Source organism: Blennius ocellaris (genome assembly GCF_963422515.1).
Source record: "Blennius ocellaris genome assembly, chromosome: 24".
Taxonomy (NCBI): Eukaryota; Metazoa; Chordata; class Actinopteri; order Blenniiformes; family Blenniidae; genus Blennius; species Blennius ocellaris.
In genome coordinates this window covers 952,833-967,103 of record NC_137673.1, presented here as the reverse complement: position 1 = coordinate 967,103, position 14,271 = coordinate 952,833, and the positions used below count along the sequence as shown (strand labels likewise).

The following is a 14,271-nucleotide window of genomic DNA, read 5'->3' as shown; positions in this document are numbered from 1 at the left end:
CCGCTCAGGTAGTACTGCACCGCTCAGGTAGTACTGCACCACTCAGGTAGTACTGCACCACTCAGGTAGTACTGCACCACTCAGGAAGTTCTGCACCGCAAATAGTGAATTAGTCAGTTACAATATAAAGAACTAATGGACTACATGTGACGATAAACTAAAGTTTTCCTGAAGTGTGAAGGTTTCTTTTCATAGGAGTGGAGACAAACTCCACTGGCTGGGTCCATGTTTGGTTCTAAATACGGTTCCTTCACAAAACAGACCCGGCAATGAAACACTACAGTAGTACCGGTCTGTTGGGTTTGTTTGTTGCTGATTATTGCGTTGTTTGGTGATTATTGGGACTGTTTATTGATTATGGGGACCGTTTGTTGAGGGCTGGGCTCAGATCAACAGAAGGTGAAGGAGCTTCAGGCGACAGGAAGTGGCCCTGGAGGTGGTTTCTTGGTACTGGAGGAGCGGAGCCTGTCCTCCCCGAGGGCCCGTGCAGCCGGGGGATGATGGACCTCCACTGCGTGGGCGGGGCCACTGCGTGGGCGGAGCTACGGCTCCACCAGGACGGGGCACAATCACACCAAACCAGCCAGACACAAAGCCCTCTAAAGGTACGTGGGGCCGGGCTCACCAATCCACCAATACACAAATACTGGAATCCAGGAGTCTGAAGAACATTCATTCTCGGTCACTTTGTCCATAGACTGAGTAGAAAGAAGCAAGTTACACTTTATATCTTTTTTTTCTTTTGAATTAAAGTATTTCCTGAATTACAACTGAAACCCCCCTCCCCCGAACAACAACAACAACCATAAATCCAGCCGACTCGTCCGTCGAGCGGCAGCGGAGCTCTGATCCCCAAAACCTCAGGCCAGTAAATTAAAAAATAAATACAGAACATATCAATATGCAAGGTCACGGATTTAAAAAAAGAAGAAACAAAAACAATGCTACAAGTTATTTGTGTGTGTGTGTGTGTGTGTGTGTGTGTGTGTTGAAAGTCGCTCCTGCAGCTGGTCCTACAGACTGTAGGGTAGTTTGCGGCACTGGTTGCATATCACTGGCTAGAACTTAGAAAAGCATAGTACTGAATCCCTGAATGATGTTTGCTGGTTTGGGCTGGATTCCCACGGAGCAGTTTAACGTCGAGCCGTCGGGGGCGGAGCCACGTTGGCAGGTGACCTCGTTCTGGTGCCGGAAAACTCTGCGCATGAGGAAACGTCCCTGGTTTAGTCAGACGGCTGTCGACACGCGCTTCACCTAGATCCTACGTATCCAATCCAGTTTGAACTACGTCCTGCAGGAGGACCGGGGCTTCTGGTTAGTTTGCCGCACTGGGAGTGGGCCTGGAGGACACAGCGTCTCCGACGGGTCAACATCAATGAGGACAACGGCGTTAAACGGAAGGAAATAAAGAGCAGCGGTGTAGAAAAGCAATATCATGTGAATATTGTGCTACAAGACTTTTAATAAGATGATGGCTTCTACTTCCTGCAGGTTTGCTGTGTTGTTTCTGCTGAAGTGACAGTAAATGTTAACAGGGTAAGCTAATAGGGACCCACCACCGCTGTGATTCTACTAAATGACCCCAACAAGTTAAATATTGTTTAATTCTTCCAGTTGTCATGGTCAATATTCAATAATTAACAGAAACAATCATATTTTATGTTTCCACATCAAATCTGCTTTTCGCTTCTTATAATAGGGGCGTGTCCTACTCCTGCATCGAGGGGCGTGTCCTAATCCTGCAGCCCACAGAAATACTGTGTCGTGCATCTAAGCCCCGCCCCTTCCTGTGAGTTCAGCAGCGGCTTGACGACACCGTAAGTTTAACATCATGCACATCGTTTCTGTTTCAAGCTTTCCTGCAGGTCAGAGTCGGTTTTAGTGTCTGAATCTTTAGTGTTGAATGACCCTGCAGGTTCTACCGATGAAACGACTGACGTTTCCTCCTCTACCGCTGTAAACGAGTCCTGAAGGAAGGTTTCCTCATGCGGCGCCGTCCAGTGGCACCAGAGCTCGAGGTTAAACTGCTTCCTGTGGAATTCCTCCCAAAGCTTGAGGAGAGACTGCAGGTCTGCCGGCACCAGTGTTCAACGTCCCTCAGAGGAAAGAACGACTCTGCTGCTTCCACAGCGGAGACAGATACATCCGTTTGGCCTGACATCTACCAGAGTAACTAGTACGATACTGATACGTAGAGATGGCACCAGGACGGCGGGGGGGGGGGGGGGGGGGGGGGGGGGGGCTCGTCTCGGCTGGCGGGGTCGACGGCACCACGGCGGGTTCTTCAGTCCAGGACACGGGGGGGTGAGATAATACTGGTAAAGATTACCCAGATCCTTCACCCAGCAGGTTACTGAGCGCTCCACTGATGAAAACCGTCTCATCATTCGTCTGTTCTTCCTCTCAAACGACTCACTAATTAGATTTTTTAGTTCCCACATGGTTTCTATAAGTCCAAATGGTTTTCATCATTAAAAAAATTCTCATTCTGCGTGACGTGACATTACTTTCTTGAAGGTCTTCAACGCCATTCACATGTATTTTTCCCACTTTTCCAAACTTTCCTGGTGGAAAAAACACACGTGACAGAAATGGAACCCCTGCTGGGCTTTGGAGCGAACGGACGCCGTAGAATGTTCAACTTCCCCAGTGGGAGCGAGGCGGCGCCCCCACCAGGCGAGACGAGGCGACGCAGACAGAGGAGAGAGACGAAGGAGGCCAGAGGGGGAGAGAGAGAGGGAGGGAGGAGGTGAGGGAGGCGAGTAGCAAAGATTCCTGAGGTGTGTCAAAAGAGAGCAGGAGAAATGAAAAAGATGTGTGCAATCAAACGAAAAAGCAAGCTGGCTCAGCTAAACACAGGTGCACCTCCAACGTGAAGCCCGGGACTCCCAGTCGCGACGCCTTCGCTCAAGCAAACATGGCGGGTGACTGAATTTGTTCAAGTTCCTAAATAGAATCACGACACAGAACCGATTCACAGAATAACAAAAGAAAAGAGTTCGACTGGTTGGTTCCGAGTGCGTCAGAGAGCTCCTGTTCACGCTGCTGACGCTGCAAACCAAAACGGGAAAATCACTGTAAATGACCACTTCATGGTGTGTGGGGCGATTTGATCCCCGATCTGAACCGGAGTAGAAGAGGGATCCAGAGAGAGGAAACGGGGTCGTGAGGCCGAGTGGGTCGAGGCTTCAGAGGTCATGGAGACCGTGACTAATTTAAACTGTGTCCATCTGAACTGAGGTATACCTGGTTGAAGGAGGTTTATGGTTTTTTTTTTTTTTTTTTTTAAATCATCGTAATGCTTGAAAATGGACCCCCCTCCACCCTTCCCCCTCTAAAATAAGCTTGATTACCAAGTAGTCTGGGTCCATGATACACTATGTACAGCAGCATTACACTATGAACATTCAGAAGCCGTTTGCTTATTGGCAGAACGATAGTCGTTTCTTCAAAAAACGCACACGAGAAAACAGCAAAGGTATGGAGAGCCCGGCGCTCGTCTTTTTTTTTTTTTTTTTTAACTTTTTACATTAAAATGCACTGAGAGTTCTGTGAAATTCCTCTGCAAGATCTCCTCTCTCCGTAGAAAAATCGAGCAGGACACATCGCCCTCCTGTGTGTGTGCGTGCGTGTGTGTATACGTGTGTGTGTGTGTGTGTAAAAACAATACATGAGGAAAAACGTCTGTCGTGGCGCTGTATGTCACTGAACACTGAGAATATCCTGAAAGCTCTGGAGGCCAGAGTCTGAATCCTCAGGCACGCTTCTCGGGAGGAGGCGGTGTAACGGAGGCGTGAGGCGGGCGCCGGCGGTTTCCTGAACGTGAGTAGCGGCCCGCACTTAAAAGGAGGAAAAACAAACAAAACAAAAAGAGGAAAAAGAAGAAAAAAAACCCAAAGAAGTAGAAGAAACCAGGACTGGGCCAACCAACCAGGGCCGGCCACATCTGCCCTCCTGCTGATCCGTGTTCTGACGGCTCGGTACCGGCGGCTCGGCCCATCATAAGCTGGACTCCTTGGGCGGGAGGTCCACGTTGGTCACCATGGTAACCACAGTGACGATCTCCTCGGGGCCGATGACGGGGGCCTGGCGCTGCATCTGGCCGATGCGCTCCTCCACGCAGCCGGCCGACAGGCGGGCCTCGGCCTCGTGGTCCCAGCAGTCCTCGATGGTCTCACACAGCATGGCCAGACCCTGGGGGGACGGGGGGGGGTGAGCAGCGGCAGCAGCCAATCACAGTGGAGCTCAAGAGCTCAAACACAAACTCACTGCGTGTTTCTGCCAGCAGTCCCGTAGGCAGGGCCGCAGCTTCTTATGCACCACCACCTCCTGCATGTCCTCCAGCGACGGGTGCTGCCCCACCTCCTCCTCGAACGGCAGCATGTACTCATCCACCGGCCCTGGAGCACACAACTACCGTCAACCCTGTGCATGTGTGTGTGAGTGTGTGTGTGTGTGTGTGTGTGTGTGTGTGTGTGTGTGCTCACCGTCCGCCGCGGTGCAGCGAGCCGCCAGCTCCCAGAGCACCAGGCCGAAGGCGTACATGTCGATACGCAGGAAGGAGTCGCGCTGGAAGTTGATGGCGCCCTCCAGGACCTCAGGAGCCATGTAGCGACGCGTTCCCACCTGCGGGACGACACCGGGTCAAAGGTCAGGAGCGTCCACAGACCAGAGGACCCTGGCCTGCAGTCCAGGACCCCCTTGGTGGGGGGAAATAAAGAGCTGGCCAAAGAGACTGTGTGCCTGAACCACCCAGCTGCTTCCAGGTGAACCAACTACAGGAGCGTAACGTCACATGACCGTCAGAAGACCGCGACGTCCTCGTGGTGCTCTGTGTACCTGTCCATGTGTGTCGCCGGCTGATTTTCCAGCCTCGAACTTGAGCGCGAGGCCGAAGTCGGCCACGCAGGCCGTCAGGTTGCTCTTCAGCAGCAGGTTCTTGCTCTTGATGTCCCTGAAGCACAAAAAAGTAGAAAGTTAAAGGAGGCGAGACGAGTCCAGTGTCCACGCGGTGGACCGGTCCTCACCGGTGGGCGATGGACGGCTTGTGTCCGTCCTTGTGTCCCGGGATGTCTTCGTGGAGGTAGGCCAGGCCGCGGGCCGCCGTCTGGGTGATGTAGCACAGCTCGTTCCAGGACACCACGTTGGCCTTCAGGTAGTCCGTCAGGGAGCCCTGGACCAGAGACACCCAGTGTGAGCAAACACTTCTATTGTCTGCAGGATCTCTTCATCCTGGCTGCTTCCTAAACGTCTGTGTTTCTGAGCAGGTTCGTCTCTGTGCTGCAGCTCCTGTGATGAGAACTCAGCTGAACAATACAAGACAACCTCTCGCTCTCGGGGGGATTTCCATATATGATCAATTGGGCTGAACGGTTTATACAATACACTGCCACACAAGTACATTCACTAGTGTGAAGAGAGAAGAGTGAATGAGATGTTAATAATGATTCCCGCCTCTGGAACAAGTCTGTGTATGAGACATACTGATGCACTCCCTCACATCAAAGCAGTCATGAAGATTTAAATGTCGAGCTGCTGTTGCTCATTAAAAAATAAAAAAAGCTTCAATCTCTAATCGGCTGATTGCTTATTTGCTGATCTTTAATTCTTTAGTCTATAAATGGAGCAGAGTTTTTGTGCCATTATGCCGTGTCCAAATGTCTTACCTTGTTTTTGCAAATCCTATAATAATAACAACATTCAACATTTTCACATTCTTTGCTTTGATATCAAATGAAATGAGCAGGAAGGTCAGATTGGAACAGAAAAGATATCCAGGTGAGCATGCAGGCAGCATCCCTTTGCGTCCTTATCCTTCATACACCATCTTTGTTCTTACATAATGTATGTCAATGCAATACAAGGTCACTTCTGGCAAGGCCACAGACGGCTGCAGTAACACAGAATGGCCATCGGGGGGCAGACCGCTCTCGAACAAATCGTTTCCACTCAGCAGCTCAGCTCCGGGACACACAGAAATGCTTTCCAGTGTGCATGTTAATACCTGCACGTTGTGTTTTTCCAGCCTGGCTCAGCTCCGGCACAAAGTGTGAAAATACAAATCACCAATCGAATGAAGGCGTTCTCCACCGGGGGGGCCTCCGTGTCCACACCGTCAACACAGGGACAGATTAAGATACAGGGAGCTCCGTGGAGCTGCACGCCACCGCTGCAGAGCTTAATGCATAAAGCTGCTTAGATGCAACAAACATGGAGCACAATTCAGCCGTTAAGGAGACGAGGAAGTCTGAAATCCTGCCGCCGCCGAGCTACACTCAGATATCCAGGAGGAGGAACGCCACTGCACGGTGGCTCAACTGCAGCTCGGGCTTAACAAAACCTGCACCAGGCTCCAGGTGTACGTCTTCCTGGAGAGAGGCTACTGAGCTCAGTCCTCCTCTCGGGGTGAGGATACACCGACACACCCACAGCCTTTAATTTTTCAAACTTCATTCACACAGGAAAGAGGCTTTTTAAGCAAGTGAGACTCCAATTCTGGGTCTGGCAGGAAAGATTGAAGCAAGTGAGGCGAAGCAGAGTCACTGCACTCCTCCAGTAATGACCCTCAAAACACAGAGCACTTTAAAAAGCTCCAGGAGAGGCGGAGTGGAGCGCAGCAGGCCTAACACGGCCTCAACCCCGGCTGTCTGCATAATCAGGGCTTATGAATAGAAATACCAACAAATAAATAACAGCATGAAGCACATTGTGGTTCCAGCTCAGCTCCTCGGGCACCAGACTCAATCCACATCGTCAAGTTGTGGAGGTTTCAGCTCTGCAGAGATGGTGGTGGTTCACATGAACACAAACCGCTGCTCAAAGCTGAAGCTGCTGCAAAACATCAATATTCTGTCACGTCCTGACAAAATATCCACTTCTTTCCTTCACTTGCAGGGGAAATAAAGTGTGTGGTGTGGATCTTTGTGCAGCCAAACTGGACAGACAGTCAGGACTGTGGAATGGATCAGCGGTGTGTTGCTTTCCCTGTACTGCCACTGTGAATGTGCCAATATGTATATTATTTGATTTTATTTTATTTAAATGACCATTTACACCACTCTACGCTGTAAATACTTAAGTACTTCATGTTGCTTCCTCATCCTTTGTCAATCGATGAGCCGCGTTTCTTCTGTACTTCCTCTCTGGTCAGTGTTTGTTTCAGGTGACAGCGCCCCCAAACAGCAGCTGGTGTAACTGCATGAGCTTTTCCACGTGAACGTGAACGCCACCCAACCAGATGAAGGGGTGGACATTCTTGGCTCCGCCCCCTCCCAGGTGAACGAGTCCCAGACTATCTCATGTGAAAGGCTCCTCTGATGAAAAGAGGTTGAGGAGCTTCATTGCGAGCGTCACCAGAAACTGACCGTTAACTGGAGTTCAGCTACGCTGACCTAGTAACTAGTTACTTGTCATTCTCAGGAAGTGGTCACCTTGTCGTGGTAGGCAGTGATGAGCCACAGCTCCAGGTCCAGGTTGTTGTTCCTCTTCTCGGCGCAGATGAAGTGGAGGATGTTTTCATGCTTCATGCCGTTCACGCTGTAGATCTCGTACTCGTTCTGCCACGACAGCTTGTCCTGCACAGCAGATCACATCGTCACCAAACCTTCATGCCTGGAGCCTTCCTCCTCCTCCTCCTCCTCCTCCTCCTCCTCCTCGGTTCCTCCGACTGAAGCCCCACTAACGCCCACACTGATACCTGAATGGGGAAGATCTTCACGGCCACGTAGTCGTTCAGCAGCTGGGCCTTCCACACGCAGCCGAAGCGCCCCCTGGCTTTCACCTCGATCAGCTGCAGCGGCTTGTGTCCCAGCAGGGGGGACGGGGGCGAGGGTCCGGGGTCCTGCAGACAGAGGGAAGAGAAGAGCTCATCTTCAACTCCTTGTTGGACAGAATAAGAGCATGACATCAGAAATGAGGGTGATCAGAGGTTTAGACTCAGCCTGCCTGAGGAGTTTAAAGCACAAGTTCTCCCACCTTCACTTGTGAAAACTTTTACCGAGAGACTCTTCACTGAGTAGGTTTTATTTTGAAATGCCAACGCCATGAAATGGTCATGATTCTCCTAATTGACAGTTGTGTAGCTCATACGTGTAGATGTGCGTCTTGATGTTTAGTAATGTTTAAAGGCTCCGAGGACTCGGCATAACAAGGTTTCCTCCATTTTAAATTCAATTCAAACCCTCAGGGTGGCTTGAGTTTACTGAAGCCGGCTTGTAACTGGACGCTTTCCAATTTGAATCCCGAGAGCAGGGAAGGAAAAAAACAGAAAAATGAGTGGAAGTGTGCGACAGGATGGAAAAGAGCCGCGGAGTCCAAACCTGGCAGGTCAAAGGTCATGCGTGCGCTCTGGATTCATGCTAATCCACACAAACACAAGTGGAGCGAGTGAAGCCAAGTGATCCAAACGTAAAGTAGGTTAAACACAGCTGGTGATCAGGATTAAAGTGATCACTTTCACATGTGACTTCACACTGAGGGCGAGCAAGGACAGAGAGAGGGGGGGAAGAGAGAGGGAGAGCATGGATAGAGAGGGGGGCGAGAGAGAGAGAGAGAGAGAGAGAGAACAAGGACAGAGTGGGAGAGAGACAGAGTGAGAGACAGACAGGTTTAAAGAAGCATGCAGCAGGAGTCACATTTCCACATGATAAAAGAAGGAGGAAGAGGAGGAAGACGAGCACATGAATGATGGCCTTTGATGAAACCAGATCCGCTGCTGTAAAATCCAGACTTCTCTTCATGTCTCAGTATCGCTGCCGCTGTCACTGAACAAGAAACACACACTGCTGCCTGTCGTCATGTTTTCACTTGAACTGAAGCAAGTCTGGAGACCCTGAGGCCCCCCTGGACCCCCCCCCCCCCGGACCCCCCTCTCCCTCCACACACACACTGAGCCTCGTCAAACTATAAAAACCTCCAGATCCTCTGACACACAGACAGAAGGAATATAAACCAAGATGAAGATGGGAAGAAACGTGTTCATGAGTTTTGGTCTGGAAAACCTGGAAAGTCTCGTTTCACAGCGTCACTACAAGTAAAGTCAAACATTGGGAATGAGTTGACATGATATTTACATTATCAACAATCCCACATTGTAAACTCAGAAAATAAACTTTGTTCTGGTTATAAATCGACCGTCACATAACTGGACTGGATACGTCCTGCTGTATTCTCATTAAAGGTCCCTGATGGGGCGGCGCGGTGGACCAGTGGTTCGCCTCCTCACAGGGAGAAAATCATGACTTCAAATACCAGCTGGGCCTTTCTGAGTGGGGTTTGCATGTTCTGTGGTTTGAAGCTGAGAGAGCCATTAATTTCCACCACAACGAGACGCTATCCTGTCGGGGTTTGAACCTGTGATCGACCCAACAAGCCAGGGCAGAAACAATTCAAAAAGTCTAGAAACTAAGAAAACCCTCAGTGCTGCCACACAGTGGTCAGAAGAGTCGTTACGTGCTGCAGCTTTAAAGTGTGAAGATCTATTCCACATTAAAACCAAGAGAGTATAAACAGTGGTTTCCCCCGTTAAGGTTCAGATCCTGGCCAGCCCGGCTCTCAGCTCCAAGGTGGAGACGATGTCCACCATGTCTCCAGAATCAGTCTGGAGGGAGGCTCCGCCCACAAGAGGAAAACTCCTGGTCACGACATCCACCAGCGACTGACACGAAGACGTTCATGTGACCATAAATGAGGATGAAAACGGAGCCACACTTCTTATTTCAGGACTTCCAAACATAAGAAAGAAGTGAGGGGATCAGTTTTAGTTCATCGATGACGCCTCCAGTCTTAAGAGTTGCTGTACGATTCTAATTCTGCTCCTTGTATTCACGTGGCCTGTTGTATTCCAGCCTCTGGTTTCTGAAGCGGCCGATTCACGTGGCCACTTCTCTTTTCAAGTTTCTGCTCATTGTGCCCGATAATGCAACCTTTTCAATTCTGACTGTGTTTTTAACAATAAGGTATAATTGAAGGACTTGTGTCATTCATGGCCTCAATGAGCTTGTAAAAACAAAACTGAAGGCATCAGAGCTCCTAGCAGGAGGAAGAACTAGAGTTCTGCTCTCGTTTCGCTGTGCAGTCTGATGGAACAGGCACCTCGTTGTTGTTGTTGTTGTGGTACGACATCATCAGCATGAAGGAACACATTCCAGCTCAGTAAGACCGGATCTCCGCTCAGATCTGACTCTGTCTCTCCAGATTCCTGGTAGAGGCTCCGCCAGCTCAGCCTCCAGTCCTCAGGTGAGCTGCAGACACACCTGATCCACCAGACCCCGCAGCAGACCTGTGCTGGTGGACGACCTGTGCTGGTGGACGACCTGTGCTGGTGGACGACCTGTGCTGCCTCTCAGACCGACAGTGGTTGGATCTGCACCGTGATCATTCACTCCTCATGCCAGTGGTCATAATGTTATGGCCGACGGAAATCAAAGTGAGGAGGATGAGATCCAGCAGGATGCCTTCTACCTTCTGGATTGTCTGGTCTGGGCTGGTGGGGCTGCGTCTCTCGGGGGAGTCACTGGATCTTTGTCCGATGGCAGGGTGCCGTGGAGCATTACACTCAGTCAGCACAGCGCAGGAAACCGGAAAGTAAAATCTGCTGCCTCACGCCGTTCTTCCCAACCCTCAACCGTCTCCCATGGCCTCGTCGGGTTACACCTTCACCTGTTAGACCAGGCTGGTCCTTCAGGCCTTCACGTCTTTATGAAAACCTAAATGACATCTGAGCGACACTTCAGGCTGCAGCCGTCCTCAGAAAACAACGCCGAGTCTGAACTGCTGAGAGTTTAGCGCCACGCTGGTCTGGAGTCTGCAGCCCTACATTAAGCAAGGCTTCCAGATAAGCAGCGACGCTCCTGCTTATGCAGAATGTATGTGCAGGCCTCGTCGGGCTGCAGCTGGAAGCAACGCGGCGCCGCGGCCAGCCATCAGTCCAGTGGCTGAGGGAAAGTGGGTCACATCACACACAGTACAGGTGGACATTCATACAGAACATAAAAAAATAAGGGCTGCATTCAGAGCTGCGTTGGCCGTGTTCCACCATGCACAGGACGATTCCAGCAGGGACACACAAAAAGAAGACATCCATCCATGCAATTAACCCAGGCACCAAAAACAACAGACAGAAATGTTTCACGAACCAAGTGAGCAAGACATGGTGGAAAAATAAAGAAATAAAAAGGTGGTCTGGGATTGAGGTGGAGAATTCATACCAAACTCTGAACCCAAAACAGGGAGAAAACTAACAGTGCTTGGACTTCAACAGTTAAACTGCTCTTACCTCCACCATAATGTGAAAGGCGTGCTGGTTGAAGAGGAACACAGGAAGCAAACAGAGAAATTATTGCTACTTTCTGTCGGTCAGCGGGTGAAACAGAGGCGTCGCCCCTGAACAGCCTCCTGGTTCTTCCAGAGGCCACGGCCAGGAAGCACCAGGCAGCCGCATGGCGCACACAAAGGGTTAATAAGCATGATCCAATGATGGCTCTCACACAGAGCAACGGAAAACACTGAATAATGTAGAAAAGGAAAGAATATACTGCTTGACATCCTGCCGACTGAGGCATGAATCAGACACAAGCTCTGATGGACACATGAACAACAACCTCACCAGGAAGTGAAGGACTTCACTCCTCGACACACACTTTCCTTTCATTACGCTCTTCTTGCTCGTTTTAGATTTACTGCTTGTAGATTTGCTCCAGAGGTCACGACTGTGACTCTCAGTCAGGAAACGGCTCAGAGAATTAAGTGCTCACAGCTTTTCAGGAGTTACGTGGAGCAGAGGAGGATCTGCAGTTACAAGGAAGTGACAGTATTCTGGATTACAGGACCTTTGTAAGGAACTGCATGTTAGTTTTGGGGCTGAATTAATGATCTTGCTTTTGAAAGACTGAGCAGAACCAACTGGTCTGCTTGGCGGCGCTTCATCACTTATTCTGACCCAGAATCCCTCACAGCTCAGTAAATACTGACGTGACCTGTCACGGCGCCATCTACTGTCACAAACATTGAAAATAGATCATTATGTGAAGACACATACCAGCTATTAAGGCCTGCACGTACAATCTCTATCTAATTACCTCTGCTGACAACATGTGATCTGGACTTCAGCTTTCATTTAACAGGAGACGGAGAAACTGTGTGTGTGTGTGTGTGAGAGAGAGAGAGAGAGAGAGGTGTGAATAATGGAGACTTGGTGGTAAATACGCAGCCATGATGATCCGTGATGGTCGTGACAGGGTGAGACTGTTGTGCAGAGTCTTCAGCAGTTCACACTGGAATTCATGTCTCAACGTGAGAATCTCAATGTCAGAATCTCAACGTGAGAATCTCAACGTGAGAATCTCAATGTGAGGACAGTTTCTGACATTAACCAACTTCCTGCTTTATAGACTGAATATTGTTGAACTGTTTTTGAAACAATAATAAAATATTAAAAACAATATCTTCTCATCTCTGATTCCTCGGATGTATTTTCAGTCCAGAGTGGACAATAAAAGTACTTTATATTGGGACGGGACCAGTTTTCCATCCTGGTTTTGAACTTGAGTCCTGAGTGTGTACTCAAGTACACAACCTCAAACAGTACTATTTATTTTCAGTACAAATATGTGGTCAGGCTGCTGGAGGGAAGTCGAAGGGAGCTTTTGCTTCTTCACTCGTCAGATTAGAGAGCAGAGTCGTGATAATGGATCCAATCATGGTCATTAAGGAGCATCGTGGAGACTGTGTGTTTCATTAGCTTCACACAAAACTCATCGTTAAGGCCTGATGACTTTCCTTTTCTAGTTAATCACTGCAGAGAAACTTCATGTAGTAATTGTTGTTTAAAACCAAACCTGCAGTTACTCGTCATTGTTTGCATGAAAGTGCTATTAAAGCAGTTACGTCTTCATCTGCAGCCGTTTATGGCATAATCACATTTCCACTCGTTTTAATTAGGGATTTAGATTAAATGAGCTCAGAGTGACGCAGAGCTCCAGACTCACTGCTGCAGCCGGCACACACACACACACACACACTCTATATTCTGATGTTAGAGGAGGAAGATGCTCTATAATCTGATGTTAGGGGAGGAAGATGCTGTATAATCGGGTGTTAGAGGAGGAAGATGCTCTATAATCTGGTGTTGGAGGAAGATGCTCTATAATCTGATGTTAGGGGAGGAAGATGCTCTATAATCGGGTGTTAGAGGAGGACGATGCTCTATAATCTGGTGTTGGAGGAAGATGCTCTATAATCTGATGTTAGGGGATGAAGATGCTCTATAATCGGGTGTTAGAGGAGGAAGATGCTCTATAATCTGATGTTCGAGGAGGAAGATGCTCTATAATCTGATGTTAGGGGAGGAAGATGCTCTATAACCTGATGTTAGAGGAGGAAGATGCTCTATAATCTGATGTTAGAGGAGGAAGATGCTCTATAATCTGATGTTAGAGGAGGAAGATGCTTGAAACTGTCCTTGACGACTGAGCGATTTGACTGATTGTCACAGTCACCTCTGTTGTTGTTGTTGTTGTTGATGATGTTGATACAGCCCCTGGTGCAGCACAAAATCACATTTTTCAACTGCAATCCCCAAGAAAAAACAAGGTGGATAGAAATAAATCCTTCTATATCTGCCCGCCTGTTGCATCAATCTCTCTCCTCTCGATGGATCTCTCCATCTTCTACATTGAAAAACAACCTGGTTTAATCAACTGGAGAAAAAAGCGGTGGACACAAAAACATTGGTTTGTTTCCTCTGCCTGGATGGAGCAGGCGGGTGGAGTTTACTGCATCACCTCCTTTCAGAAATGCATATGAGGTGACCGTTAAATACCTTCCTGTGTGAGTGACCTCCTTTTTGTTCTACCTGTCCTTGTGCAGCGACACGCACGCGCGCGCGCACACACACACACACACACACACACACACACACACACACACACACACACACACACACACACACACACACACACACACACACACACACACACACACACACACACACACACACACACACACACACACACACACACACACACACACACACACACACACACACACACACAGGCTATTTTATTTCATTTTATTCCCATGAGTCTTTTCGATGTTATTCTTCCTGCATTTGTTATCTGATCCAGTCTTTTTGGACCTTGTTTTATGTGGTTTATTTATTCATTTATCTGTTTCCAGATAAGATGCTTCATAAGCCTCTTAGCGGCTTGTTTTTCCGCTGCCTTTTTATCTGCTCCCTGCTACGCTTTAGCACTGTGCAAATACAATAACTAA

At 49.0% G+C, this 14,271-nt stretch overlaps 1 protein-coding gene across 1 annotated transcript in view; it reads right to left on the bottom strand.

Moving 5' to 3' along the window:
• Window positions 1–2,242: 2,242 nt before the first annotated feature.
• The window catches only part of LOC308147617 (activin receptor type-2A-like), a 32,740-nt gene continuing 20,711 nt past the window's right edge, over window positions 2,243–14,271 (bottom strand). The window contains exons 5-11 of the mRNA XM_080519867.1: window positions 7,697–7,840; window positions 7,431–7,574; window positions 5,028–5,173; window positions 4,840–4,954; window positions 4,488–4,626; window positions 4,270–4,400; window positions 2,243–4,194 (exon numbers count right to left, since the gene is read on the bottom strand). Of these exons, the coding sequence (XP_080375993.1) occupies window positions 4,000–4,194; window positions 4,270–4,400; window positions 4,488–4,626; window positions 4,840–4,954; window positions 5,028–5,173; window positions 7,431–7,574; window positions 7,697–7,840 (1,014 nt within the window). The 3' untranslated portion in view covers window positions 2,243–3,999. The remainder of the gene's footprint in view (window positions 4,195–4,269; window positions 4,401–4,487; window positions 4,627–4,839; window positions 4,955–5,027; window positions 5,174–7,430; window positions 7,575–7,696; window positions 7,841–14,271) is intronic.